This window comes from Paramisgurnus dabryanus, chromosome 21, assembly GCF_030506205.2.
Source record: "Paramisgurnus dabryanus chromosome 21, PD_genome_1.1, whole genome shotgun sequence".
NCBI lineage: Eukaryota > Metazoa > Chordata > Actinopteri > Cypriniformes > Cobitidae > Paramisgurnus > Paramisgurnus dabryanus.
The window spans coordinates 1,526,311-1,554,041 of NC_133357.1; the positions used below are offsets into that span (position 1 = coordinate 1,526,311).

General features: G+C 35.1%; 5 protein-coding genes across 5 annotated transcripts; 3 read left to right on the forward strand and 2 right to left on the reverse strand.

The window, feature by feature from the left end:
* Window positions 1-385: 385 nt before the first annotated feature.
* Window positions 386-5,678, reverse strand: coq10a (coenzyme Q10A). Its single transcript, XM_065285377.2, has 5 exons — window positions 5,272-5,678; window positions 3,185-3,334; window positions 2,854-3,046; window positions 2,676-2,777; window positions 386-2,592 (listed from the first exon to the last, which is right to left on the reverse strand). Exons 1-5 carry the CDS (start codon window positions 5,409-5,411, stop codon window positions 2,425-2,427), a joined length of 753 nt encoding a protein of 250 aa, XP_065141449.1. The 5' UTR covers window positions 5,412-5,678; the 3' UTR covers window positions 386-2,424.
* Window positions 5,679-6,447: 769 nt separating this feature from the next.
* Window positions 6,448-11,302, forward strand: LOC135775297 (uncharacterized). The gene is made up of 2 exons (XM_065285376.1): window positions 6,448-6,611; window positions 8,533-11,302. The coding sequence occupies exons 1-2, from the start codon at window positions 6,547-6,549 to the stop codon at window positions 9,935-9,937; spliced, it is 1,470 nt and encodes a 489-aa protein (XP_065141448.1). The 5' UTR covers window positions 6,448-6,546; the 3' UTR covers window positions 9,938-11,302.
* A 1,452-nt stretch (window positions 11,303-12,754) lies between these two features.
* On the forward strand, window positions 12,755-14,379 carry snrpg (small nuclear ribonucleoprotein polypeptide G). Its single transcript, XM_065285375.1, has 4 exons — window positions 12,755-12,890; window positions 13,101-13,123; window positions 13,363-13,487; window positions 14,068-14,379. The coding sequence occupies exons 1-4, from the start codon at window positions 12,859-12,861 to the stop codon at window positions 14,116-14,118; spliced, it is 231 nt and encodes a 76-aa protein (XP_065141447.1). The 5' UTR covers window positions 12,755-12,858; the 3' UTR covers window positions 14,119-14,379.
* Window positions 14,380-15,526: 1,147 nt separating this feature from the next.
* Window positions 15,527-24,421, forward strand: plpbp (pyridoxal phosphate binding protein). The gene is made up of 8 exons (XM_065285374.1): window positions 15,527-15,681; window positions 16,389-16,496; window positions 16,593-16,628; window positions 16,723-16,798; window positions 16,877-17,017; window positions 22,139-22,281; window positions 22,430-22,528; window positions 22,689-24,421. The coding sequence occupies exons 1-8, from the start codon at window positions 15,592-15,594 to the stop codon at window positions 22,842-22,844; spliced, it is 849 nt and encodes a 282-aa protein (XP_065141446.1). The 5' UTR covers window positions 15,527-15,591; the 3' UTR covers window positions 22,845-24,421.
* A 628-nt stretch (window positions 24,422-25,049) lies between these two features.
* On the reverse strand, window positions 25,050-27,427 carry tmed4 (transmembrane p24 trafficking protein 4). Its single transcript, XM_065285373.2, has 5 exons — window positions 27,238-27,427; window positions 26,584-26,684; window positions 26,312-26,437; window positions 25,881-26,027; window positions 25,050-25,789 (listed from the first exon to the last, which is right to left on the reverse strand). Exons 1-5 carry the CDS (start codon window positions 27,380-27,382, stop codon window positions 25,640-25,642), a joined length of 669 nt encoding a protein of 222 aa, XP_065141445.1. The 5' UTR covers window positions 27,383-27,427; the 3' UTR covers window positions 25,050-25,639.
* Between the last annotated feature and the right edge of the window lie 304 nt (window positions 27,428-27,731).

The following is a 27,731-nucleotide window of genomic DNA, read 5'->3' on the forward strand; positions in this document are numbered from 1 at the left end:
GTCAACATTTGAAGTGGACCAAAAAGGTTAATCAAATTGAAGAATGGGTACATATTTATTAAAGGCTTTGATCCACTTTAAATGTTGACTCGTGTATATCAAAAATTATTTTATCATGGATAATGTGTGCTGAAGGACTTCATTTGGACAATTTTAAAGGAGATTTTCTCAATATTTAGATTTTTTCCACCCTCAGATTCCAGATTTTCAAATAGCTGTACCTCAGCCAAATATTATCCAGGGTTTCCCGCAGCACTTTTCAGTTTGGGTGGCCCACCTAAGCTGGGATACCCTACCACCTTAACTAGGTCGTCCAAAAAAAATAATAATTCGCTGTCAAGTGCATCTCGGAGAATAGCGTGGACGCGCTTCACACCGCGAGCGGGCACGCGCCACATGGCCGAAATGAGAGAAAGACATGGTCCGTCACTGTCTGGAGGATAACTAGCCTGTTGATAAAACATAGTTTCTTCAAAATTGAGTTTAATTTGGGTGTTTTAAATAAAAATATTTTCATCATGACACGTACGCCCCTTTGATTGCCATGCCCCCGGCCCACCCACCGGCACAACCCTACCACCTTATCCAAACAAACCATGCATGCATCAATGGAAAGATTTATTCAGCTTTCAAATGATGTATAAATCGCAATTTCAAAAATTTGACTGGTTTTGTGGTCCATTTACCATCTTAGTAAGATCAAAGTCTGTTCATTGTTTCCTAATCTGTTTCCACATTCAGTTTTAAAGTCTGGTAAAGGTTTAAAGAGAAGAGTCTCTCTATATTTCAGAAACTCCATTTAAGTACCTCGTGCTGGTATAAATACATGACCTAGATGCCACTACCTTACTCAAATTACTTGCACTGTACCTCCATCACTGGTATTACTTTGTATAATAAATAAAAGAAGAAAATTGCATCAATGTCCACATGCAAAACATCTGTTCGAGTAAATCAGGCACAAACGCTTCATTTGATAAACATTTATAGATATTCAAATGAAAATAAAAGCTTCTTCAATGTAATTTACCTGCTGACAGAGAAATAAAGCTTCACACACAACATTCGTTTTAAAGAGATTTAACCCAATAATTGTGCTCATCTCAAGCATAGTTCTGGTTCACATTAAACAGGCAAAACGTACATGAAAATCTCTTTTTGTGGTGCACGTTGCAAATCCATTGCAGACCTCTAGACATATAACAGCACAAATAAATAATCAACATTATAACAATTACTAAGTTCAACTAAATGTCATGCAATGCATAAATGGCATTGAAAAGTAGATAAAAACATAATTTTTATAAAATAAACATTCAAGAAGAAACTATAACTTGTGCCTTTTTTGAAAAATCAGATGACATGAATACAGTAGTGTTTAACTAAACATACATGTAACCGAAATGGCACTTTCATTGCTTTTTCAAATAAACAGGCACAATCTGTGAAGTAAACGGCAGGCTGATTTCTTTAACTGAATATAATTTCTCCAAAGCCCTGAGTTTGCATGAACCAAGGAAGCATGCAAATATATTTCTATATTTACTTTCATTAGAATTTACTATTTATGCACTAAATATGGTGGTGGGTCCAAAGTTTGAAATATTGGATAACAGCTTTTTATATCTCCTCAATTACAGTTAAATTCCCTCGGATAAATGCTGGGTTATTTTAATCCCTGAATTGGGTAAAAAAGGGACAAACCCAGCCGTTAGGTTAAATTAACCTAGAACATTTTAGCAGTTAACAATCTAAGTTTGTCCTTTTTTGACCCAACGCCGGGTTGAATACAAGTTAAATGTTATAAATTCAGTGCTGCGTAAAAGTCAAGCAGGTGACTTTGAGGATTTGGATGAAAACCTTTGAGTTCCCACAACTGTTTTGTTGTATACAGTTTTTTCATAGGAATATTTTGGTTTAATCTGTGCAAAAATAATATTTTGACGTGCATCAATTAGAAAACATACAACAACAAAAGCACCGACAGCTGCACATACAATGGAGATCAATAGGGCAAGCATAAAAATGTGTTGACCCATAGACATCCATTGTAGATGCATGCCTGTATTCCTGTGATAACTTCAAATTTGGGCCCGATGAACCGAGAAGTGAACAGAATAAGTTGTGTGTAACTATAATGAAACACTATATATTATTTCTGTATAGAAATTATCATATATACACAGTTGGACACGGCACCCGTCCCAACGTTGAAATCTGATACAATATGACAACAAATCAAAAGTCATTTGATAACAGAGGCAAATGTGTCAAGTCTCTCCTTTTTATGTATGCAAGGCTGCAAATGAGTTGAAATATATCCTAAAAATAAAAACAGACTGTCCCATCCCACACTGTTAAACCGTACAGGTGTGTTATTGATGATAATGTAGTTATGAGTGAGTCCACGTGTGATGGTAAACCTCACGTCTGATGGACCTCGTGAAACATAAGCTCTCTTGGTATTCTCGTCTCGGGCCCGTACAGTTTGCACGCTCTTCGCTCGAACGCCGCCACCATCTGCTTCACCACCTCATCGAAAAACACGGTCGCTAACTGCGAGTGTATCAGAGAACGAAACTCGAACGAGACCTTTGAAGACATCAAGAAAGGCCGGTGTAAGGAAACAGAAAAGATTACAAACACTTGAGGAAAACACTTTAAACCACACTTACCGAAAAGTCTACCGTGCATGTGCGAGGATAACCAGGAAGACCAGGACTGAAACGCCATATCGTCTCCAAGTGATTGAAGAGCTTTCCATCAGAACATACAGCCTGGTATGAACCAAAAAGTACAATGTTTTAATGATTTAACAATATTGAAGACATCTGAGTAGTAAAGATGACTTACTTTAACAAGATGTGGACGAACGTGGCTTATCATAGACGTGTATCGTTCAACAACCGGTGAGAAGCCCACTTCCATATGCGCTTTGGAATGACCGGCCCTACTCATGATGATCTGGGACTTTTTGCACCAAGGTACAAAGTTTTTGTACTCGTCCACATTGGCTACCACTTCATACATCTCTTGCATTGAATACCTAAGACCAAATAACAGGGCTGTGGTTCACAATCAGGATAAAAAAATAGGATATTGTTGTTCAGGACTAGGTCAAGGGGGGGCATTTTTTAAAACATACCTGAAATGTCATGTTCTCTATGAGCGATCATATACGTACCCTAGTATTCTTCTCTCTGAATACTCTTTTCTCTTATTTGTGAGGCTGATGAATGATCTTCTGTGATGAGTGGGGGTCAGATGATCCGCGTCAGAGAGACAAAGAGGTCGAGGGGAACGGGTCATTAAAATCCCGCAGGAAGACAAATGTCTAAGACATGACAAATGAAACAATGGAAGAGATTAAGATTGGTAGAGAGATGTTGGGTGTTGGGAAAATCTTGGAAGTTAAAATAATGGTACCATTTCACAACGTGTTTTTAGGTTTAACAAAGGTATTTACATGTTACCTTAAGAAAAAAATAAACATGGTGCATTTTGTAAGTGTAAAAGTATTTTACATTGTAAGGAACCTGGCCATCTTTACATAAAGGTTTTTGAATAAAATCATCTGCTTAATCAATAAATGTAAATGTGATTTACATTCATTCACCATTTCCAATGACTGATGTCAACCAATAACAATCAAACCTTTACACTAGTTATCATGATAATCGTTTCCATTAAAGTACTAGTTACTGCATGGAAAAAGTCACAGTGTAAAATGCTTTATCATCTTTTTATTTAAATGTTTTATTTTATTTTATGGATGACAGTGTTTGCAAATACTAAGTGCTTAGTGTTTTCATGCACCAGAAATTATTTTTACTATGGTATTCTGGTAAAAATATGGACCAATCAAAATACCCCAATTACTAAATGTACTAATATTACACTAAAACTGTGTTGTTGCACAAACTTGATGGTCATGTCATATTAATTTTACACTAGTAATTGTTGCAAATACCATGGTTACTTTATTTAGTAATTTTAATTATTCACCAAATGCCTCCCACATGGAAAACAGTGTAGTATACTTTAGTATTTACTGTAGTAAACTGAAGTAAAGCTTTTAAATGATAAAGTGTTTTTGAAGCTTACCATAGTCAATATTAAAGTATACCACACTATTTGGGTTAATGACGTGACGTTAATTATTTTGTGTCCGTATGGTTCAATTAAATGTAAAAGGGTTAAAATTTCTAAATAAATTTGCAGATTACTTGCATACATTCTCTTTTTTAAGGACCAAGTCTAAAATTTCTGTTTTTATTTTATTTTGAAAGAATATTTGGGGGATATTTGCAAAAATGTCAATGTGGTGTAACCGGTCTGTGTCAGTTGGTGTAACTAGTATTTTTATATAAATATATTCATAAAAAATGTGGAATAAAATATAATCATCTAGTTTAGTTTAATATGATTTTTTACATACACTTTAACATCATTTGTCAAAGATTATTTAGAAAACAGAGCTGTTTTCAACATATGTCCGGTCAAATATTACAAAAACTAAAATTTACATTTAGTAATAACTAATAAAACGTATTTTCGTGTGATATATTTTAAAATGATTTTTTATGATAATGCTTAAATGCCATCAAGGTGGATAAAATATTTAAAATTTCTCATTCTTTGGCGCAATTGGCAGTTACGCCATTTGACATTTTCAGGTCCATTCAGTCTTAACTTTTATAAAAATGGTGTCAATGTATTTTTTATTGCATAAAATCAACATAAATACACTATGTGCATTGGAATAAACCTGATGCATGCTTTTAAAACGAAAAGATTTTTGAATTACTCATCTTGCCAAACCTTTTTTGTCATTGACTCATTTCCTAGTTCATTCACTATAGTTATATTGCATAATACTACATATTATACATTAACAAAATGTAGTAATTACAATAACATAATACAATTTACTGTAAATACTAAGGTATACTACAGTATTTTTATGTGGGTCCTTACCATGTTGTAAACTTGTAATGGTTTTCATTACTAATACCATAATGAATCATCAGTTGTTTACCATTAAAGCCAGTACAGTATTTCTTAATGTAGGTTAGTGTGTTTTACCATAGTATTCAATGATGTAACTGGTTCCCATCCACCAGATAAAATCCCTCCATTAGACCACAAAACAATACCAGTATAGACCAACAGAGACCATTATAGTTTTCATTAAAACCAATAAGATTTCCATTATAACCATTAAATCCATTATAATTTCTTTCTTGATGGTAAATGTAAACGTGCTGTTACCGGATGGACCACTGCTGTATTCTCTCTCGGTGCTTATTTGGGCTGCCGGAGCGACACGGACCGACGGTCGCTATCTCCAGAAACTCGCTGAATGTCCGCACACCCATCGGGAAACATCGGGCACCCCCTGACACTGCCATCAATGAGTATATCGATATGTAAAACGAAACCGCGTAAATAAAACTCGAATGTTCACAATAAAAAACAAACAGACACGGACGGTCATATACACTACGAGAAATAACGCGACAGATTTTCAATGATAAAGTCCCAGCTGTGTATAAATGCTAACAATTACAACAACTTCCAAATTATAGACGATTGTTTAATACAACAACAGTCCTGTCTCTAGTGTTTCCTTCCAAACCTATCGAGGTTAAACCGGTGAGATAATGCCGGTGTGTGTCTATGTGGGACTTCATCCGGCGTTACGCAGACCATTTGGCATTTTACATCACAAAACCGCGAGAACAACTTAAATGCAGAGTTTTAAATCGTCGATCTCGCGGTAGTGAGATGTCATATAATGAACAGGCTGCGCAGCGCCGCATGAGGTCAAGCACCCAGCGTTCTGTTCTGGCGCTGTTTGGGCAGGTGCAGCTGCCGCCAACTGGACGGGAGGAGGACACATTCTGACATAAAATGCACAAATATTATAATTTTAATTAACATTGTGGTCATAAAAGCCACAGACAGCAGAGGTGTGTGAATAAAGAGCAATGACAAATATGTACAGAGATTAATACGCTTAATAATTTTGATGTAATTCTACACATATTTACTAGGGGGAGATAGAGAGCACATCGTTTTATAATAAATCAATTTCACAATAAAAGTCCCCAACTACCGCTGATTTGTTTAAGCGCGTTTAAAACAGCAACAATATCTAAACGTATTTGTATTTGCGTTATGGTTCATGATTTTTACTAACACCAATAGTTGTTGGACATATATGATGATATCGTTTACAAATAAGCATTCTTCCTCTTTAATGCACAATATTCAACAGGAATGTGGTAAATAATTATTTAAATGTATAATTGTAATATATCATATTAACATTGATTTTAAATATTTTAATTGTGAATGTGCGTTAAAAATTAAATTCTGGACATACAACTATTTAATAACTCGCGTGAAGCGGATTTTCCAGGGGTGTTGGGATTTGTAGTTTTTCAAACTGCTTGAAGTAAGTTAAGTTGAAACGCGTGGGAGTGACAGCCTTCCGCGTTTAGCCTCAAAATTTCATGCAGTTTTGAGTTAATGCATCTTTAAATGTCTACTGCAATGTCCACATCGATGGGCGAGAAGCAAGTGTGCGATACAAAGTCTTCGAATGGGTGAGTTTGCATACTAGTAGCATAAACGAGCTAACTTCCTGCATTAATGCACTGAGTGTTTCGCTGAAACACTGCATGTTTCAATGCAACAAATTCCTGATATCTTTTTTTTGTAAGTGTTTGTTAAGTATTGGTTGGCATACTCATTTTGCAATTTCCAGTTATTGCATTATAAGCAAACCAGGTGACAAATGTCATTTATTGTGAAGTCAATAATAAATCAAATGGTGTTGCAAAGCACATGCAATTAAATGTATTGCATGCTTATGTTATGATGCTTATATTGCACATTATTACTCATGTACATTACTTTTAAAATATTTGCACATAATATTTTATATATTAGTTTATACATATACAAGAAAATACATTTAAAGTAGAAATTTGACTATATAATATTAAAAGTCTTTTTTAAGAGAAACATTTTGATGATAAAAGTAAATGCTATCAAAATAAGAAGCATACAGTTACAAACATCTCTTCATGTACTATTTTGCACATGATTTCAAATGACACCATACAAACCAATTTTGAAGTTTTTCCACATTTAAGGGGAACATTTTCATTACCGCAACGTGTCCATGACTGGTTCTGTTTTTTATTACAAGGAAATATTTTTAATTAAAAAATCTAAAAAATAAAAAAGCTTCAGTGCATGTTATCTTATAAACATTTACAGTAAAGAAACGTGTGGTATTTGGTAATCATTGGTAAATGTAGTAACAATATTAAAGGGGACATATTATGAAAATCTGACTTTTTCCATGTTTAACTGCTATAATTGTGTCCCCAGTGCTTCTATCAACCTAGAAAATGTTAAAAAGATCAACCCAATAACTTAGCTTTGGTAAACCATTTTCTGCAAGCATGTGAAAAATAGGTCATTGTAATTTGGCCCTTATTGTGATGCCAGAATAAGGTAATACCGCCCCCTTTATCTGCACTATCCAACCACAGCACAACCATTTAGTATGGAGAGAAAGAGAAAGATAAAATATTTCGAAGCACAATTGAGTTTCAATTGCAACAAACCACCATCATTGTGATCAGTGGTTGCACTTCATCCGCTCATTTGCATTTTAAATGACACACCCAAAACGGCACACTTTTGCTCAGACCTATTTTAGACTTAGTTTTCATCTTTAAAAAAATCTCATAATATGTCCCCTTTAAGGAATATAAATGTGTCCAAGACCAATTTTCTCATCCTCCGCAACAATTTTCAATCATTGTTTATGTCCTCAATGAACTAACATTTTCAAAAAAAAAAAAAAAAATTAGTTGGAAGGGACATAATTGACTGTAACACTCAAGATGGCTACCAGTCAAGCAGTTCTTATTTTTTCTCTCCAGATAAAAGTTGAAAATTAGTTTGTAGACAACTTTTTAGTTCTCATTACCGAAACGTGAGTTTGTAAATGCATATATTTAATGTAAAATCATGTTGCGGTAATGATAATTTTTGATAATGATAATCTAAAAAATTTAAATAATTATATAGGAAATATTTTTTAAATCCTCTTAAAATGGTTATAGTAAGTTCAGACCTTAATCTTATATGTGCAAAAAAAAAAAAAATGGCTTCAAGGGCTTTTTAAAACAATCTGATGGTGGACACCTTCTAAGTCTGGATTTCGTGAGAATCACCCTTTTGGAAGTCGCTTTTTATATAATAATTTACCAAATGCATAAAGATAAATATAGGTCCCATAATGTTGAAGCTCCAAAAACACGTACATCCATCATAAAAGTAAGATGCATAAAAAACAATGAGATGTGAAGATATGCTTGTGTATTTTCTACAAAAGAACACATTTTTCTACGGTTTCTGTGTTTTGCTAATGACATGTAGAAACTATAATGCAATCTATTTTGAATTGAAATCTTAAAAAAATGTATTAATACATTTTTGTCCTTCTAGTGGGAATATGGACTCATTGCCTTACAACTTGAATAAACCCCAGAATGACCAGCTTATAACCCAACCTAAACCTGTGTCAGTCAGCTTATCCAAACTGGCTGAACTGATCAGTCGCATTGAGTACAAACCAAAACACCATCAGTCTTCCATCTGTAAAGATTGCGGCCAATCGTTCCCCAACTTGGTCAGTCTTGTGGATCACCAAGAAAGAGAGCACGCCCTAGAAAAGCTTTATTCCTGTCAGCGCTGTGGCCAAAAGTTCGCTTTGCTCGCTAGTTTGCATCTACACATCTGCCCCAGTCCACCTCCCATGTGCCAGGCGTGCAGGGGGAAACCTAAGTGGGCATCTCCTTGCACCACCTGTGGGGCTAAACCTCCAAGCCCGTGTCTCTCAGAAGAGCCTTCTGATCACGACAACAGCCCCTATGTGTGCGCCCCATGTGGACGTGCCTTCATCCACAAGCAGGAGTTGCTGTACCACCAGCAGGCTGGAGGATGTCAGCCGGTTCCCGTCAGCCCGTCCTCTCCAGCTGCTACACCAAGCCCCTCCTCTTCCTCACCCTCGTCTCCTCCGTGTGCAAGGGTGTCTTCTTCCACGTGCGTTTTGTGTTCCAGAACGTTTCGCTCGGCCGCGGGACTCGGCAGCCACCAGCGACATGTCCACCCGAAGAAGAAGAAGAAGAAGAAGAGGTCCTCAAGAGTCATCACCTCAGGCACGATGTTTCCGTGCCGTTCCTGTGACGAGGTTTTTTCCCAGACGTCATTACTTCAGCTGCACAGGAAGGAGGAACATCGACGAGAGATCGTGGTCAGGAAAACGCAGAGAAACTCCGGGAAGACCACCAGGCAAAGACGGAAAGGCGAGACGTATCCCTGCCTCCACTGCGGAAAAGTCTTCCTGCACCATTTGACGCGCTGGGCGCATTTCAAGCACTTCAGCGCTCACCACCAGACCCACCTCGCCACCAGCAGCAAATCAACCAAAGTCGGCTTCAACCCAAAAGCAACTAATGAGTCCGGACCCCTCGAAGGGCGTAAACTTTTAAAAAAAAGAGGCAGGCCGAGGACCAAACCTCTGCCAGTTTCAAAAGATAGCGAGCAGAAGGTAAAAACAGATGATGGAGACACAGATGAGGATGAGGAGTTCACTTGTGTGTTGTGTGAAAATGCTCAAGCTGCGCTGAAAGCTCACGAGGAGGTTCCTGAAACGGCAGACGCGTGTAGGTGCTGCAGTGTGTGCACGGCTGGTATAACACTCGATGAGATACCAGAAAATTGTGAAAGCAAAGTGTATCACTGTGTGCCCTGCGCAGAGACCTTCATAGCTCTGGAGGCTTTTCTGGAGCACTGCCAGAAGCATCTCATTCGTGAAAAGGAGGAAGATGAAGATCTGCTCAGCGATTAGTAAACACACTACAGCACAAGTGCTTGAAAAGTACATTGCGGCTATATATTTTCATTTATATAGGTGATGTGTTGGGGTGTTTTTTTGTCTTGAGACCCCTAAATAGCAGCTTTTAAAATATGCATTGTGTCCAAGTGCCAGATAAATAAGATACTTTCAGGTAATAATAAAAATTCGGAATAGCCAATTGTGTTTGTTTTGATACGGGTACTTGGTCTAAACCACTTCTGCTTGCCGCAAAATCAGGAAAAATTTTCAAATATTTTGCATGTATATATTTGTTATATAGCTGTGAAGAGATTTTTTTGTCAAAAAAGTTTTTGTATGGTTGTTGCTAACTGAAACTTAAAACCAGGAATGATGTTTATTTCTATTTGTCAAGTTGGATAACATACCTCTAGATCTGCACCTGCCTACAGAAATATTTTATTTTAATGGTTGCAATATTTAATTGTCACATGATTGTAGTTTATGAAATACAACGAGTGCAAAGTCAACATCTCATCACATTTTGTAGCTGAAATATTATAAAGTCTTAGTTAATCAAAGGTCTCAACATCACTGATAGACTATTCTGAGATATGTTTTGTTTTATAAGTGTAAAATGACCGATACCAGTGTTGTATAAATAAATATAACCTACATTTCCTGCTGTAATACCAAATATTTCAGGTATTATTCAGATTTAGTGTCTGGATTAATATCACCTTTTTTGCTGTGGGTTAGGATGAACTAGAAAACAATGTTTTTTTTATATTTAGACAATCATATCAAATGTCTGATCTCCTGAAATGATTTATTTGAAATTAAAATGTATTTGTGTACTACTGAAAAGAATTATGTGCTGTTGGAGACTTCACAGTCTTTCACAGAGAACAAATAGGAAGTAATTTCTGTTACAGATTGTACATGTTTTTATATCATGCAATATTAACCTTTACACACAATAATGTTACTAAGTTTATATGTAATGCTTCTGTACTAACGTTTTTGTATAACCAGTACCTAATAGACTTCAGGTTCCAGTGATTGTTCAAAATATTTTTGCACTACTTTTCTTAATTTTTTAATGAAGCTTGTTTTTGAACACTGTACCAAGCCACTTTACGGCTCACGTTTTACAAGACTAATGCATATGTAACAAGTGTAAGAGCTTTTTTACGATTTTATTTTAATAACAGCTTAAAGGCATAATGTGTTTAGTTCTCTGCATTAATCTCTTTATTTGCATCTGGCTACCTCCATTGATTGTTAACTGCTTTATTTCGAGATGTGGGGTGTTTTGGTGTACGTCAAAATTAATTTACCTCATGTTACTTACACATTGCATATATATTGCTTTCGAATAAATTCTTATAAACTTTGTGGGTGTCTATAGGGTGTTTGTTTCTTTATAATGCATCTGGTGTGTATACATTTTAGCGGCATCTAGAGGTGAGATTGCGAATTGCAACCAGCAGCTCACCCCTCAAATTCAAATCGCATATGCTAGCCTGCCACAGGACAAATTTCGGCCCTGTCCCAAATGGCGCACTTTATGTAGACTTTCGGTCTCGTGGCCTTAAATTGTGCGTGAATCTACGAGTCCGTAGGGTGTCCCTTCTGTCCTTTTTACGCCCCGAAGTGTGCTCATCAGCGCCCCCTTTGCACCCCTGATGGTCTTTGTTGAAGCCCGCACTGTAGCAGGCATTGCGCACTTTACCAACCCAGAAGTCCTTGTGAAAGAGCAATCCGACGACGGATGGGAGTAGTTCACACTGATGGACAACTTCTCTTCCTATTTCCGGCGTGACGCTCGAGTCTGTCCCAAAATACGACTCCGGTGCGCCCTCATAGACTCGCGTCAAGGGTCCCTAAGGTCTGCACTTCATGATGTCATCAAAGTGTGGACTCTGAGGAAGTCCATAAGTTCGGAGTGTGCCATTTGGGACAGGGCCTTCGTTGTCTGAGACAGCGTAGGGACGAAACGCACTCTATAGATCAGTTTGTCCATTTAGGGCTACTGTAGAAACATGATGGCGATTTCCATGTAAGGAAACCCGCGGTGTATGTAGATAAAAACGGCTCATTCTAAAATAATAAAAAAACACAGTTTATAATGTAAGGTCTTTATACACCACTTATAATATAGTTATGTATATTATATTGTATTTCCGTCAAAAGAACCTTTGAAAAGTTACACAATGCACCTTTAAAATGATAAAATGTCATGTTTTCCCTTTTGACACTGCAACTTCATGTAACTTAGTGCAAACACACCTAAGTTAATAAATGATGAACACATCTTACCCGGTCTAAAAAAACAAGTCATTTTTATAATTAACTGTTTTCTACATAAAATCATCATACATAATGTATATGTAAAGACAATTCTGTAAAAAAAATAACATTGATTTTTTTTTATATTGACTGACGTCATGTAAAAATCGATGTTACCAACTTCCGGTATTATTTTTGCGAAGTAATAATATAATTTCAACAAAATCATTCATTTCAGTATTGTAAATATACATTTTAGTACTGTATCTCGAAATCTATAATTTACAACACTATGTTATTTGATATTCCTAATGTAATAATTAGATTATGAGACTTCAAATTATACAGTTCCCCCTTGAAAAAGGACAAAACATGTAATAAGTGCTTAATTTGTTGTATTTTTTTTATCTTTCTTTGTAATTCTTTCTTCTCTGGTAACATATGTGACTTATACCTAATGTTTAATGTTTTCGTTATTCAATAAAAAGGAGGTGATTGAAGTTCAGCCTTCACTACAGTAGGGGGAGATGTTGCGTTTCATGATTGCAAAATCTCGCGGCTTACATCACTTCCTGTTCTTCGCGCAGCTTTTCACATACATCGTTTGAAACGTGTTTCAGACGTTTTTGTTGTACAAAATTGTTCGATCTATCTAATTAAACATGAGCAAAGCACACCCACCCGAGCTGAAAAAGTAGGTATTTTTTGAAGTTTCTTAATAATGTTGACGAGGGTCTTAGAAATGTGATTTATTTGAAGATTAGCGGTGCTGCTGTGCCCGGTTGGACTACAGCAGTAGCATTTGTTGAATAGAGAGTGATGTGTTTTAGTGTGATACAATAGGTTTACATTCTACTACAAACTTGTATTAGGTCTAAAATTATGTTTCTTATTTGCGTTTTAGGTTTATGGATAAGAAACTTTCACGTAAGTAAATTTCTCAAGTTTATCAGATTATTTGCATTTTGTTTTTTAAAACAATTTCTGACCTTCTTTTAGGTTTTTAACCGTACTGTACACTGTGTGTTATTGCATTTATGTATTGTTGGATGTTTATGAAATGTATTGTAGTATAAATTTAAAGTGCATGTGTATAAACTGCGTTTTTGTGTGTTTCAATCTTTTAATAAATGAGTCTCTTTCAATGCTTTATTTTTACTTTTTAGTGAAGCTAAACGGTGGCCGTCATGTTCAGGGGATCCTGCGAGGGTTTGATCCGTTCATGAATCTGGTAGTGGATGATTCTATTGAAATGTCTCCAGGAGGACAGATGAACACTATTGGGATGGTGGTCAGTATAACCATAGTCTGATCTTACCAAAAACACACATTTCTCATCTGCCGCCTAGTGAACTGTAGGGTTTTTTCACTTCAAGACACTCCCCATTGTCAACAATTTCTGATGGACCCCCACACATAATGTCTAGCAAATAAAATATTCTAGGCCTTGGCATGCTTGGACAGATGTACATTTGTTGCAAAAATAACCATACATATAAGAAATATCTTGATTTGTAGTTGTTTTATGCTTACTTTGACTTATTTATTTAAAGTTTTCTTGAGGTCCCCTTAGAAGTTGTTAAGCCCTCCCCTTCAACATGGGTAGTGACAGCTCCCTGATCTCTGCTTTAGTCCAGTTTGCAGACGTTTCTTGTTGTGAATGTTAATCTGTATTTAAATCCCCCTCTCAAAGAGCTGAACCATAACTTCTTGTTTCGATGACTTACGTCCTTACTATGGCACGGCCATTACGGCATTGCGTTTGTCAATGTGATATTTGATATTTTGTGAAATGTTTTGATGGAGTGGAGAAGTGAAGGAATACATATGTCTAAGTGAATTGTTTCTTGTTTTGTTTCTGTTCTTTTTAGGTGATCAGAGGAAACAGTATAATCATGTTGGAGGCTTTAGAACGAGTATGAGGGAAGACGGACACTTTCTTTTCCTGTTTTTTGATCGTTTTCATTAAATCTTCAGCCAGCAGATGTCAGTGGGTTTCAACAAGAAGTCATCTTTTTTACACCAACTGCTAAATATTAATTAGACATCCTTTGGTTGTGTTGGGGAAGTTCTGTTTAAAAAAATGCCTGTTTTTTTTTTGTTATATTTTCTGTAGAAATGTGTGTACACAATTTATTAAACTTTTTTTGTGTATAAAATGACAATAATTTGATTTTTCCTAATCTTTTTGCTGTCGTCTTTTCAAAAGCTGTTGTTATAGACAGTTTATCTTAACTTTTTGGTAGACAAAATCTATAATTCAAAAGATCCTGCACCTGGCCAAAATTATTTGGATGTGCGTGCCTTGATTATTAAAGTCCTAAAACTTTACATTGTACAATCCTATACATTGAATGCTTATGATGGATCTTGATTATAATTTAACTTTTTGATCAGCTAGCAGGTTAGATATTTTAAGACTGATGCAAGTAGTATGCATCAAACCCATCCAGGCTGAAAAATGTCATATATTCACCATAGTTGAGTTTTTGTTATTTAAAGGGTCGACATTTCACACGTTTTTTAAAGATGTAAAATAAATCTTTGGTGTTCCCAGAGTGCGTATGTGAAGTTCTAGCTCAAAATACCCAACAGATAATTTATTATAACATGTTAAAATTGTCACTTTGTGTCCTTTAAAATGCAAATGAGCTGATCTCTGTACGTAATGGCAGTGCCGTGGATGGATAGTTCAGATTAGGGGTGGTATAAACCCCTTTTGACATCACAAGGGGAGCCAAATTTCAATTACCTATTTTTTCACATGCTTTCAGAGAATAGGTTACCAAACACTAAGTAACTGGGTTGGTACAAGCACTGGGGATCAAATTATAGCACTCAAATGTGGAAAAAGTCAGATGTTTGTTATATGTGCCCTTAAATTAATTTGGTTAAATGGATAATTCACCCAAAATTGAAAATTCAGTTATTTACTCACACTCATGTTGTTAGAAACCTGTATGAATTTCATTGTTCTGATGAACATAAAGGAAGATATTTTGAGAAATCTTTGAAACCAAACCGTTCGTGGACCCCATTCACTTCCATAGGAGGATAAAAGAATAGTCTATCTATAGGTGTAGTCTATCTCTGTATTTACTGAAATTAACACAGGAATTTTTACAAATGTAAATGTAGTACAGTAGAGTACTCATATACAGGTTTCTATTACGTTTTTAATTAAAAACGTAAATGATCTGACATTAATAGATGGCACTATAAAAAAAACAATTAATATAGTTAGAAAAGAATGTGAAGTTTAAGAGAGACTTTTTTTAGGACTTTTATTTTGTCAGGAAGTTGAGTGTGCTCGTCAGTGAGTGACGCTAGAGAACTTGGTGACGTAAAACGGCGGGGTCACCGCCGCTATTGGTTTATCTGGACGCGCATTGGGTATGTGGAGAGCAGTAATGTCGGAGGAGGTTGGGAACAAAGTGCGGGCGGTTGTGGACCGGGTAAATCAAGCGGTTTCCCGTCGTCCAAAGGTGAGTTTGTCATCGCTTTTTCATCGTTTTTGCCACGAGCAGTGTTTGAGGACGCATAATGATTGTTAAACAAACTCACCGCTCCACACACCGCGTTTTTCACACGAGGGTTATGTAATCTTTTCATGCTTTACACATATTCAAGCTCAATACACCTCATTATACGTTGACAGGTGATTATATAGCGAATTAATGTTAGATAAATAATGACTGTATCATAAATGTTGCGTGTTGAATGAATGCATGCATGTTGCTTGAAATAACCTGACACTGGTCTGCAGTAACGTTAGTCACGACCCAGCAGATTGTGCATGGCATGTGTCACATGTGTGTATTTGTGTCTGAATGCAATTGTATGCAAAGTTTATGTGTAAATGCTTGACCACACGAGTGCTTATGCAGATTCGTTATAGATTAATTCACTACTAGGCTATTGTGCTATTTTCTCTCCAATGTATTTTTTATTGCTTTGCATTTGTTCATTTTGCTTAGTAATTTTATGTATTTGAGAGACACTTATCTAAAGTTAACTTACTACTGTATTCAAGCTAAAGCTTTTTTTTCAGCATGTATTACTGGGATCGAACCCATGACCTTTGCAATGCTAATGCAATGATCTATTGGTGGAAATATAGAAACACCTTTGCAAGTATTGTTGATGCATACTTTTATAAAGTAGACTTACTAACACTCTGTCACTCTTTCAGACATTGCCATGTGTAGCCCCTCGGCTGGTGGCGGTTAGCAAGACCAAACCTCCTGACATGGTGATAGAGGCTTACAAACACGGCCAACGAAACTTTGGAGAGAATTATGTAAGTAACATATCGGGTATTCACATTTTGATGTAACTGCATCATAACTACTGTAAAATTATGTCTGACTGAAATCATATTATGCTTATTCCACAGGTAAATGAGCTTGTTGAAAAAGCTTCCCATTCTCAGGTATGACAATACATTGTTTATTATAATAAACAAGATTATATGATTAATATAAAACTGTCATTGATTATATAATCACTGATTATTTTCTTTGAAGATTTTGTCATTGTGTCCTGAAATAAAATGGCATTTCATTGGTCATCTACAAAAGAATAATGTCAACAAGCTCCTGGGTAAGCGAAGCGGATATAAATCAGTTTTTATTAGCACATTGTCCTGATGTGATTCATTCAATTTGGGTGTAATTGCAGGTGTCCCAAACCTATATATGGTGGAAACAATTGATTCTGTGAAGCTGGCTGAAAGGGTTAACAGCTCATGGCAAAAGCTGAGACCTGCCAACGCACAACGGTTAAAGATTATGGTTCAGATAAACACCAGTGGAGAGGAAAGTAGGTGCTTACTGTTTATTACAGTTTATTGTTTACCACCTCTTAACATCAAATCAGTGTGTTTACGTGCACAGCCTTAATCCGGTTATGCTTTATTAACTTAAAATACATGACGTTTTTATTTTTTGGGGAAAGGTCGTAAACAGTTAAAGCTACACTTGTGACCAAAATTATTAAAACAACTGACGGACTTGAAACTATTGACCTTTTTCCTCCAAAACATGATTTCATTTCATAATGATGTTTGCTCTGAGCACAACAAATATCGGATGAAGTGAGTTGTACTGTTTTTATATCCACTTTAAATGTTCATATTTGGTATGTCCACCTTTGGCAGCAATTACAGCATCACATTTCTCTGGCATGGTGTCAATATATTTCCTTCATCAAGCCTTCTGCAACTCAAGCCAAAGGCTTTTCTTTAAATCTACAAGTGCATTTTTATTTTCCATCTCGCCCCAGATTTGCTCCATGGGGTTAAGGTCCCGGACATTGAGATAGCCAGTAAGGAAAATTGCCTAAATCTCCTTACGATTGCCACTACTTTATGTACAAAGTCTTCATTATGCTCTATAAACCATAGAATAGGATATTGGCATCACAAGACCCACCCAAATTTTTTTTTAAGTTATATTTTTTGGCCATTTTGCCTTTATTTGATAGTGTGTAAGGAGAGGATAGGAAAGTACAGGGAGGAGAGAGGGGTATAGGATCGGCAAATGATCACGAGCCAGGAATCGAACTCGGGTTGCCGAAAGTGCAAAAGCACCACATGTCGGAGTGTTGCCCACTACACCATCGACTCCGACTCAAGACCCACCTATTTTTTAAGACCAATGATATTGGACCCACAAACTTTTTCTCTAATTTAGCGCATAATGTCTGTTCACTTGTCAGAGCGGAAAACTCGTCATTGGCAGGGAAGCGTTTTCTCTTCATTGACGAGTTAACTCATCAATGGCAGGGAAAGAGTTAAACCCCATTGTGTTTTTTACTACTTTTGCCTGCTGCGCGACCACAACACAACTAGATAAACAAAGATTTTAGGCTATAAAAGCAATTGTTTAATTAAAAGGCACCACAAAAGAAAATGACATCTACTCTAGTAAATGTTTTGGACCCACCCGCATTTTATTTTTGCTTCTGACACCCATGGAATAGAGACATGATGAGGAAATTAAGGTCATTTTCCTTACTGGCCCCTTAAAGGGGACAGAGAATGAAAAAACATTTTTACCTTGTCTTTGTTGAATAATGGTAGTCTACCCGCATTCACAAACATACAAAAAGTGCTAGACATGCTAAACATCTCAGTCTCATAGAAATTCCTCTTTTAGAAATGTCAGCCAGAAAACGGCCCAATCTGAAAAACTGATGCTTATGACATCACAGGCATCTAACTGCCCCTCCACTTTAAAATAATTGGCTAAATTTTAGCCAAGTTTAGCCAGTAGGGGGAGCCAAATAGGTGCAAAACCACTTGTTTAAAATCCCCCACCCTAATAGAGCCACCTGAGAGAGGTTTTTAGGAAGCTTCTAAGGCATTACAGACCCAAACAAAATTTTTTTGTCTATATGTCACATCACAAAACAAGGATAGATACCCCGTTCAATCATTCTATGTCACCTTTAAAGGGGAAATATCATGAAAATCTAATTTTTCCCATGTGTAAGTGCTGTAATTGGGTCCCCAGTGCTTCTATCCATCGAAAATATAAAAAGAATCAATCAAGTAACTTAGTTATGCATGTTAAAAAATAGGTAATTGAAATTTGGCTCCCCTTGTGATGTCAGAAGAGGAAAATTTTTGCTCACACCTACAAAGTGGCAATTTTATCATCCTGTAATAAATTATCTACAGTACTTTGCAAAAGTTTTAGGCCACCATGCAACAATTAGATTTGTTGTTTTTGCAATGTTATAGTGATCATATATAATTGTTGCTCAGTCTCTTTAATAAAATACATCCAGAAAATATGGGAAATGTGTATATAGTATTAAAAACTGTATAAAATTGTAAATTGATGTGTCAAGTTTTTAGGGTAAACTCCCCTTCCTCTTGACCAATAGCAGGAAACTGCAGGATCTCTTAAACTTAAATAAAATTAAATCCTAATTTCTAATAATAATAATAATAAGTTTTATTTATATAGCGCCTTTCCAGAGCTCAAGGACGCTTTACATCAAAAAATGCGATTTTAACAAAATGACAATGATAAGGGTCACATAAGTACAGAAGAGACAAAGACAAGTCCAACAATACAAAACAGAAATTAAGATGCATATGTAGCACTTATGTCACTGCAATCGTAATAACTATGCTACTGGACCAGTTCTAGGTTCGTTGAGTGGTGTATGTTATATTAGAAAAGACACATGAGACATGAAAACTTATATAAATTAATTAGCAGTTTACTGAACAGGAATAAAAATGGAATAGTTAAGTTAGTAAGATAAATAGAATAATTAAATAAATATATCGATATAAATTATTCAATAAATGTATTGATAAATATTTACCCCACAAAATGTAGATCAATAAATAATCAATAAATATTTACAGTAAAAGATGTGTCAATAAATAATCAATGTAGATCAATAAATAATCAATAAATATTCATAGTAAAAGATGTATGTCAATAAATAATCAAAAAATATTTACAGTACGATATGTATAATAAATAATTTTAAATCCTTTATATTTAATCTTTTCTTATTTAAATAAGTTTAAATGGATTTAACTGGTTTAAGTATGGGTTTATTCTGGTTAGTTTTGTTCTTAGACCGGTCTATTAAATTTTAATCAGCTCTTTTAGAACAGTTGCTTTAACTATTTTTAAGCTATTTGTTTCTAGTTTCTTTTGAGTTAACTCTTCTTTCTTTAAGGGAACAGGTAAGTATTTTAGTGTGCTTATGTTAGTGTGATTGTTTCACTTTACAGGGTCTAACTCTTCTTTTGCAGGTAAGATGTAAGGAATTTAAATGTTTCTTTTGTTTTGTGCAATTGCTACACTTTGGAGTCTCACTTTAACAGAAAAACATAAAAGGAAAAAAAACAATACATCAACCAATTTACATTCATGCATTCACCTATTCACAAATTTCTCTATTCAATAAATCTAAATTATTGGGTTGCAATTTCAGAGTCCAATTCGATGTGTTCAAAAGTCAATATCCAATGTGATCAAAAGAATATAGCTCAGTGGTTCACTTTTTTCAGGTCAAACCGTATAAGCGATAAAAGTGTGGTGTTTCAGTTCTTGCAGGTTAGAGATCCTTGGGTTGGCTCGCCATCTGGTATCCAGTTGAAGTATCTGTTCATTCGTATGCTGTCTCGCAATACGCTGATTATCCAAAAGTCCGATCTGTCGTCGAGCTGTCCACAAACTTTTCCGTGTAGGGGAAAAAAACCTGGCCTGCACAGCAGGCCATAAAGAAAATGTCAAATAAATAAATAAAATAAATTATCTCAACAGTAACAACTGCTTATTCTCATTTTTAACACTGATAACGGATGATTGCGATTCCTCTCGCTACTGACTGTCACCATGGTAACATCAACAAACTTGTTAAACAGTTTCTCAAAACACAAATAAATCAATAAACTCTCAAAGTATAAGAGAATAATCTTAATATTACATACATTTTCCCTTTTTTAACATAAAACATTCATAAGCTGATACACATAGATTGTACACCGATAACTTGGTACACTGTAATATATTGAACTCAATGCACATGAAAACACAGTGAAACTCACCAAAACCGTCTTCAAAACACTCCTCAAAACCACCGCTAAGATATTATAGGGATGACTCTTGATGAACAAAATATTAAAAGTGTTAAATAAGCTTAATTTTGAAGTTTAGTTTAAGGTGTCTGGATTCCGTGTGTATCTTATCGATTTTCCGTTAGCATCTGCCGTTTATGTTAAAACAAAACAAAACAAAACAAAACAGCTCGTGCATAACTGTGAAAGTGTCTTAAAGGGACAGTGACATTAAACTAAAGGGATGGTTCAACATCATTAAAAGAATTGAAACCTTTACAAAATCAAAATATTTTAATATATTGTGTTGTTTCTAAATAACTTATGTATTTATTGCTATTTATTAATTATATTTTATATTATTATATATATTATTTATATCACTAATATTATTTATGGTTCTATTTGAACTGTGGGTTACACATAACATAACATTCAGGGAGATATTGGGATAAATACAGCGTAATCAAATCAGCAAGAGTAGCATTCAGAAAACAGGTGTGTTTTGAGTAGTGATTTAAATTCAGTTATATTATTTACACTGCAGAGAGAGCGGGGAAGAGAATTCCAAAGTTTGGGTGCAATAGTAGAGAAAGACCTGCCCCCCATTGAAGAACAATTTTATAATAAAAAAAATTCATTCTGCTCAAAAACACTCGAGATGTGTTTAGTGCCAAACAAAAGTCACACTAAACACTGAAGATGCCTAAAGAAGACTTTTATTCCTGAAAATGTAATTATTTATTTTTTATACATATTTCCTTTATTTTCTGTCTTTATCTCAATAAAATAGATTGAAAAATAAACATGGATGGACATTAAAACAACAAGTCTGGTGGTGGTGGCCTAAGACTTTTGCACAGTACTGTATATGATATTTTGAGTTAGAAGTTAGAACTTCACATATGTACTCTGGGGACACCAAAGATTTATTTGACATCTTAAAGTATTGTAAAATATCCCCTTTAAAGTCATATATTCACTGTAAAGTCATAATTATAGTTTTATATATTGTTATTATATTGGCCACCCTGTTCGACATGTCAGATCACTAGTTTTTTTTATTAGTTCCTGTATAAGTTCCCCATGTAACCTTTGTGTTTAGTTACACAAAATGTTTTTGTTTTGCAAATCACAGTTTGATCGGTTTGTTGCACAATGTTCTCCCCAAATGAGCCCATATCAGCCAATGAGGTGTTCAGATGGCTGGTTGGGTTTCATACAGACTGTTGCAATCTCACAGTATGGCCATTCTTTGTGGCCACTTCCAAAGCTTATTTTCTCAGCATATCACATGACTGTTTTCACTGAACCGCAGCGTGATTTCCTGACTGTGACTGTGATTTTATCAGGTAAACATGGCCTGTCCCCTGATGAGACTGTAAACACTGTGAAACACATTGTGTCTCAGTGTCCTGCTCTTGACTTCGCTGGACTCATGACGATTGGCCGTTATGGTTATGACCTCAGTGACGGCCCCAATCCGGACTTCCAGGTGCGTCAGATGAACAACATCTCTTATTACATATTTTAAAACGATGATGTTAAGTTTTGGTTTAAATATCAATGTGGTAATCCTGCCAACAATCATCATTTTAAAAATGTCAATACTGTAGATAAATAAATGTGTACTTTGGTTTAAGATGCTTTTGAAAAGGCGGGAAGAACTTTGTGAAGGTCTTAAGATGCCGTTGGATAAGGTTGAGCTCAGTATGGGTATGTCTACTGACTTTGAACATGCGGTAAGTATTTCTTTATCCCTACATTAAATTTGACATGATATGGCCTATAGGTTCAATGGAAGATAGGAATGCATAAATAATAATAATAATAATAATATAAATGTTGTAACACATTGATTATGATGCATTGATAATCCCCTAAAAATTGGTCTTTTATTAGATTGAGGTCGGATCCACCAACGTCCGTGTTGGAAGCACTATTTTCGGCACACGTGAATTTCCCAACACCCCAAGCCCCAGTCCAGAGAAAAAGCCAAGGGTGGTATGCGAGGAAGCAGCCAGGAAAATGGACCGACTAACCGTTACAGAGCAATGAATGATGGATACTGCACTGAATCTGGGATCGTCAAGTAGTTTTCCCAATGGCTGGTTTTACCATTCACCAGCTAAAAGCCTTTAACATGTCTTAACTATCACTACTGACCTGATCTTCTGAGGTGAAACGACTAGAAAGTTGTAGAAAAGTGTAATTTAACTACTTTTAACACAAAATTTACTATTGACAGTGTTTTATTATCAAAAGATCTCCAGACCACCAACCTCTGCAAAAAAAACAAACAAAAAAAGTTGCTTTCGTGTTTTGAAGAGATACAGGGTCGGCACGTGTTCAGTTTTGTCGTGCAAACTGTACAGTATCTGAATTAATGTGTGCCATAATTTCTGTGAATTCAGTTGAATAGATTAAATAGTGGAAATCGTAAGTCTTACAATTTAAATAAAACATGTTTTGTTTTTATGTGTGTAGGTATATTTTAGTGTTTGTATAATGTTTTATTTGTGACTGATCAGAAAGTTATCAAGTTTCAGTTATGGCAACATTTTAATTAAGGTTTCAGTTTATTAACATTAGTTTATGCACTTAAATAAAAAATAAACAATACATTAATCTGTTAATGTTGTTTTATACAGTATCCCATTTCAATTAACAACTAACAATAATGTTTTATGAAGAAACACATTTTAATAATGAAGAATAGTACATCATGAACTAATATTAATAAATTAAACATTTATGTAGTGTTGCTAGTGAACTCCTTTTTGTAAATGATATAAATAACAAATGTATAGTATTATGTATCTTCTTGTTGCTGTGAAAGGTGTCAGTGACTTGTTTCTGGGCTGACGTGTATGTGTGTGGTATTATGCTGTGATTCATATAGTATCTATAGCTTCATGTCACCATAAACATTGTTGAAACTGAGCAGCATCAGCAAACAAAATTGATTTAGGATATTGAACAGAAATAAATGTGACTGTTTGGAAGAAACGCAGAAAGAAATATTTTATGTTTAGGAAAAGCTGAAAGTCTGAGGTATTTTACTATGCAAGACAAGATGATGTGCTGCATTTAAAATGTTTGTTTAGAGGTAATTCATCATATTTTGGTTTTAATGTTTTTAATAAATACAGTGCTGTGTCAAGTTAATTATATTTTACTGTTTGTGGTCAAATGTGAGAAGTCAAATGGAGTTTTTCCCAATTGTGTATATTGTCAATAATATAGTTGTATCTTGTCAATAGATGGTTGTACATAAGTGATTAATTTACGCAAGGTGGAAAATAAAGGAAGTTAAAATGAAATCATCGGTTTGAAATGTAGAGATTCACATATTTAGGTTTATGTGTGGTGCACTGGAAATAGTAAAAGTTGGATTAACTTAAAAAAAATTGATAACACCTAAAAAAAAGGAAAATTTTCACTTAAAGTGAGAAAATTTAAGGTGAAAAATTCATATTTTTGGTGTTACCAACTGGAGTATTTTTTAAGTAGATCCAACATTCACTTTTTACAATGTGAAGAAAATATTTTAATTGTATATTAATTGTGTCGTATCTTATGACAAAACATCTAAAGATTGCAGACTTTTTTTATTAAACCAACTTTACTATCTTTACTCTGAGCCATTTGTTCAATTATTTAACAATCTGCCTAAATTGCGTTATGGATGAAATTGGGTCTTTATTGCTATAATCTGTTGTGACAGACACACTTTCGTTCAATATGTTGAAATAAAAAACTAATGCAATATCAACACTAAAACCCAGTAACATTCAAGCCAAATTTTGCAATTTTTAATACTATTGATACAACTGAAATACAACTGAATAATGATATATAATGCATTCAAAAAGAAAATTAACCAATCCACGCAAAGCTTGTTGTGTCATACCCAAAGAGACTCGAGGCTACAAAGGTGCTCTGAACACTCATCTAAGTGTGATATTTTAGTATTTTAATTAATGTTTTAATAAATTTACAGGCATTTCTCAAATTCTGATTTCACTTTGTCATTATGGAGTGAGTGTAGATTAATGATAAAATTTAATTTAAATGATTGTAGTATCAGCCTGCAATGTAACAAAATTGAAAAAAAAAGAAAAGTTTAGGGGTCTGAATACTTTGTTAATGTACTGTTATTGTGTGTGTGTGACCATCCATTTTGATATAAGAAACAAGTACAAAGATGTCTGAAAATCCTATAAATCCTATAGTATCGAGACTGAATCAGAACCCTGAAAATCTAGTTTATTTTTTATTACTGACAGAAAATCCGTGGTCAAGCCAATGAATAAATAAATCACATCATTAAACTTAAATAGAACAATGAGAAGAAACAAATCATTTTGTAAGAAAGTCCCTAAAATGTTGAAATATTTATGACTATTATGACGTAAGCCAAACTACACAAAACATGAGCCTAAGCCACAGATTCAAAAACCTCAACATACCTCACTATATAAATATTTTAAAAGGAAAGAAGTGTAGAAATAATTAGATTTTTCACATTTATCCATTATCAATTCTTTAAGTTAACAGTAAATATTGTGCACCCATAATAATAATCACTTAAAGCCATAACATTCTCATCACATGATTATTTTTAGGAGTTAATACTTACATTGTATACAGCAGAATAAAAGTCACATAACAAAGTGTGTTAATATTCCGCATGTTTCAAACTTAATTCAACATCTTTGTCTGAAAGTCCCACAGTCCTCACAAACTCAAAAGGAACCGTAATGCATAAAAAAAAAATAATGGAATGACCCATTGGGCAATTTCATGCTTAAGAAACAAGTGACTCGAGGTGGCATCTCTAAAAGTCTATTTTAGACCAGTTTTTTGGCCTCAAAGAAGCTCTTGAGATGTCTCATTTGCCAGATGCCGGTGATGATGAGGATGATGGTCTGAGCGATGGACCACCAGAGAACTCGCTGGTTTGTACTTTCGCTGGTCATTCGGAAACGTTCTTCACGGTACTGCAAACAAAAAAGCAAGCTTACTATACCAGCTGCAAGCGATTTACAGTCGGTTAAAGGCTAAATGGCTAGTCTGTTTCTGTCGACTCACCCTCTGGTAGTTCTGCTCCTTTTGGATTTGTTCCACCTGATCCAGAAGCTGTCGGGCTCTCAGCTGCAACTCCGTCAGCTTGTCTTTGGCTGCGATCTCTGGGTAGTTATTGGTGTGCTCCCCAACCTGAATGTCCAAGTGCACCCTCTACAGGACAGAAATACCAGCATATTCAATATATTATTACATTTTTTTTATAATATATGACCCTGTCTGTCAAATCCAGGCTAAAGTCTTCTAATCTATGTATGAGATAAGGAGCATCAAAGTTTGATTTTAATATAGTCTTAATCAGGCAATATTAAAAATATCATGATTATATTTTCACAGAATATTATATAAATCAGAAAAAACATATGAATATTATTTATAATATTATTTTTATTTTACGTTTATAAATGCAAGACACTCTACTCCAGTAAAAATCATACCAGTTTTCCACCAGCAAACAGTGCCATCTTGGAGGAGTTGGAGTGGAGGCAGATTTGATGCTCGCCCGGTGTGTGGGATGTGAAGGTGAAGCGACCATCTGAACCGTACTGTCGAGACAGTATGATCTGATGGAGACAGAAAAAGATGATACAAAAATTGTGCTTTTTAACTTAAACTGTTCTAAATTAATTTAAAAATCACATTTTTTTTCAAAGGTATAAAAAATATTTGATTTTCCATTTCAGTACAATGACAATGAAACCAAGTCTACCTTTGAATCTGGATCTTTGATTTCCACATGCATGCCTAAGCCAGGAGTGGATGGCAGAAAAGAGCCAGTCTGTTTGTCCCACATTTGTGTTTTGTATTTTCCTAAAAGGACAAATGTTCAGGGTATATGATAAGGGTATTATTCAAAAATTAAACAACTCACAAACATATTAACATTCTTACAAATATAACTAGAATAAAAGTGTCTTGGTAAGGGTGACTTTTATCTCTTCTGAATGTATTTTTTATTGTGTAGGTATTATACTGTACATCAGAAAATATATATTTAGTCTATATACAAATGGCACCTTATCTGTTATTTATAAAAACTAAAAACAAAACATAAACCCGGCCTTTTTGTCAGATGTGGGTTGGCAGGGCGGAACTGGTCGCACCTGTATCTCAGGTACCCAACCAGGATGCTGCACCTGCCATATCCGTCATCGTAATAACTGTAACAACAGCTTTTATTTAGACAGCTGTGTACGAATCTGCATATAAATGCCTCAAATCTACACTTAAATAGGCTGTTTTGCATTTTACTGTCTTTTTATGTAACAAATAATAGATGATTCAATATCTACTGGACATATTTATCAGCTAGCCGACATAGCTAACCGATCACAGAGAGACGATTTCACAATGAACAACATACCGATCACCATGGTTTCATCGGGAATTTCTTCTATAAAACATTTCTTCTCTGTCTCCCCGATGTGAAAGTAAAGGGCTTGGCTTGAAGAAAGCCACACAAATAGAAGCAAAACCCCGAGATAGGACACCACCGCCTTCATCTCCATCCAAATCACCTTTCACTAGGTGCAGGTCTAAGAATCGATTTCAGAGCGAGTCGATTCTTCTCGATAGTTCATTCGCAACACAATTTTTCAAATGAAAAGTCTCCCTTTTCACTGCAAAGCTTGTGTATATTTCCTACCTTTTGTAAATGTGTCAAACTTTATTTTTGTGAGTGGACAACTTAAATTTTCTCAATATTAAGATTTTTTTGCAACCTTGGATTTCAAATTTTCAAAGAGTTGTTCTGAGCCAAACATTGGCCTTTCAAACCCTACGTCAACGAAAAGATTATTTACATAGCTTTCAGATTTTTTATAAATCTCAATTTAAAACAAATAACCTTTATGTGGT

Bases quoted from the DNA above. Each gene is read 5' to 3' on its own strand.
- coq10a (XM_065285377.2), bottom strand. From the start codon at position 5,411: ATGGCAGTGTCAGGGGGTGCCCGATGTTTCCCGATGGGTGTGCGGACA. The intron at 2,778-2,853 runs GTAAGTCATCTT...GGTTCATACCAG, and splicing joins TTCGTCCACATCTTGTTAAA to GCTGTATGTTCTGATGGAAA. The intron at 2,593-2,675 runs GTAAGTGTGGTT...ATGTCTTCAAAG, and splicing joins CATGCACGGTAGACTTTTCG to GTCTCGTTCGAGTTTCGTTC.
- tmed4 (XM_065285373.2), bottom strand. From the start codon at position 27,382: ATGGAGATGAAGGCGGTGGTGTCCTATCTCGGGGTTTTGCTTCTATTT. The intron at 26,685-27,237 runs GTATGTTGTTCA...TTGTCCTTTTAG, and splicing joins CGATGAAACCATGGTGATCG to GAAAATACAAAACACAAATG. The intron at 26,438-26,583 runs GTAGACTTGGTT...TGTCTCCATCAG, and splicing joins TCAAAGATCCAGATTCAAAG to ATCATACTGTCTCGACAGTA.
- snrpg (XM_065285375.1), top strand. From the start codon at position 12,859: ATGAGCAAAGCACACCCACCCGAGCTGAAAAA. The intron at 12,891-13,100 runs GTAGGTATTTTT...TTTGCGTTTTAG, and splicing joins CACCCACCCGAGCTGAAAAA to GTTTATGGATAAGAAACTTT. The intron at 13,124-13,362 runs GTAAGTAAATTT...TTTACTTTTTAG, and splicing joins TATGGATAAGAAACTTTCAC to TGAAGCTAAACGGTGGCCGT.
- plpbp (XM_065285374.1), top strand. From the start codon at position 15,592: ATGTGGAGAGCAGTAATGTCGGAGGAGGTTGGGAACAAAGTGCGGGCG. The intron at 15,682-16,388 runs GTGAGTTTGTCA...TCACTCTTTCAG, and splicing joins CGGTTTCCCGTCGTCCAAAG to ACATTGCCATGTGTAGCCCC. The intron at 16,629-16,722 runs GTATGACAATAC...TTTTCTTTGAAG, and splicing joins AAAAAGCTTCCCATTCTCAG to ATTTTGTCATTGTGTCCTGA.
- LOC135775297 (XM_065285376.1), top strand. From the start codon at position 6,547: ATGTCTACTGCAATGTCCACATCGATGGGCGAGAAGCAAGTGTGCGAT. The intron at 6,612-8,532 runs GTGAGTTTGCAT...TTGTCCTTCTAG, and splicing joins GATACAAAGTCTTCGAATGG to TGGGAATATGGACTCATTGC.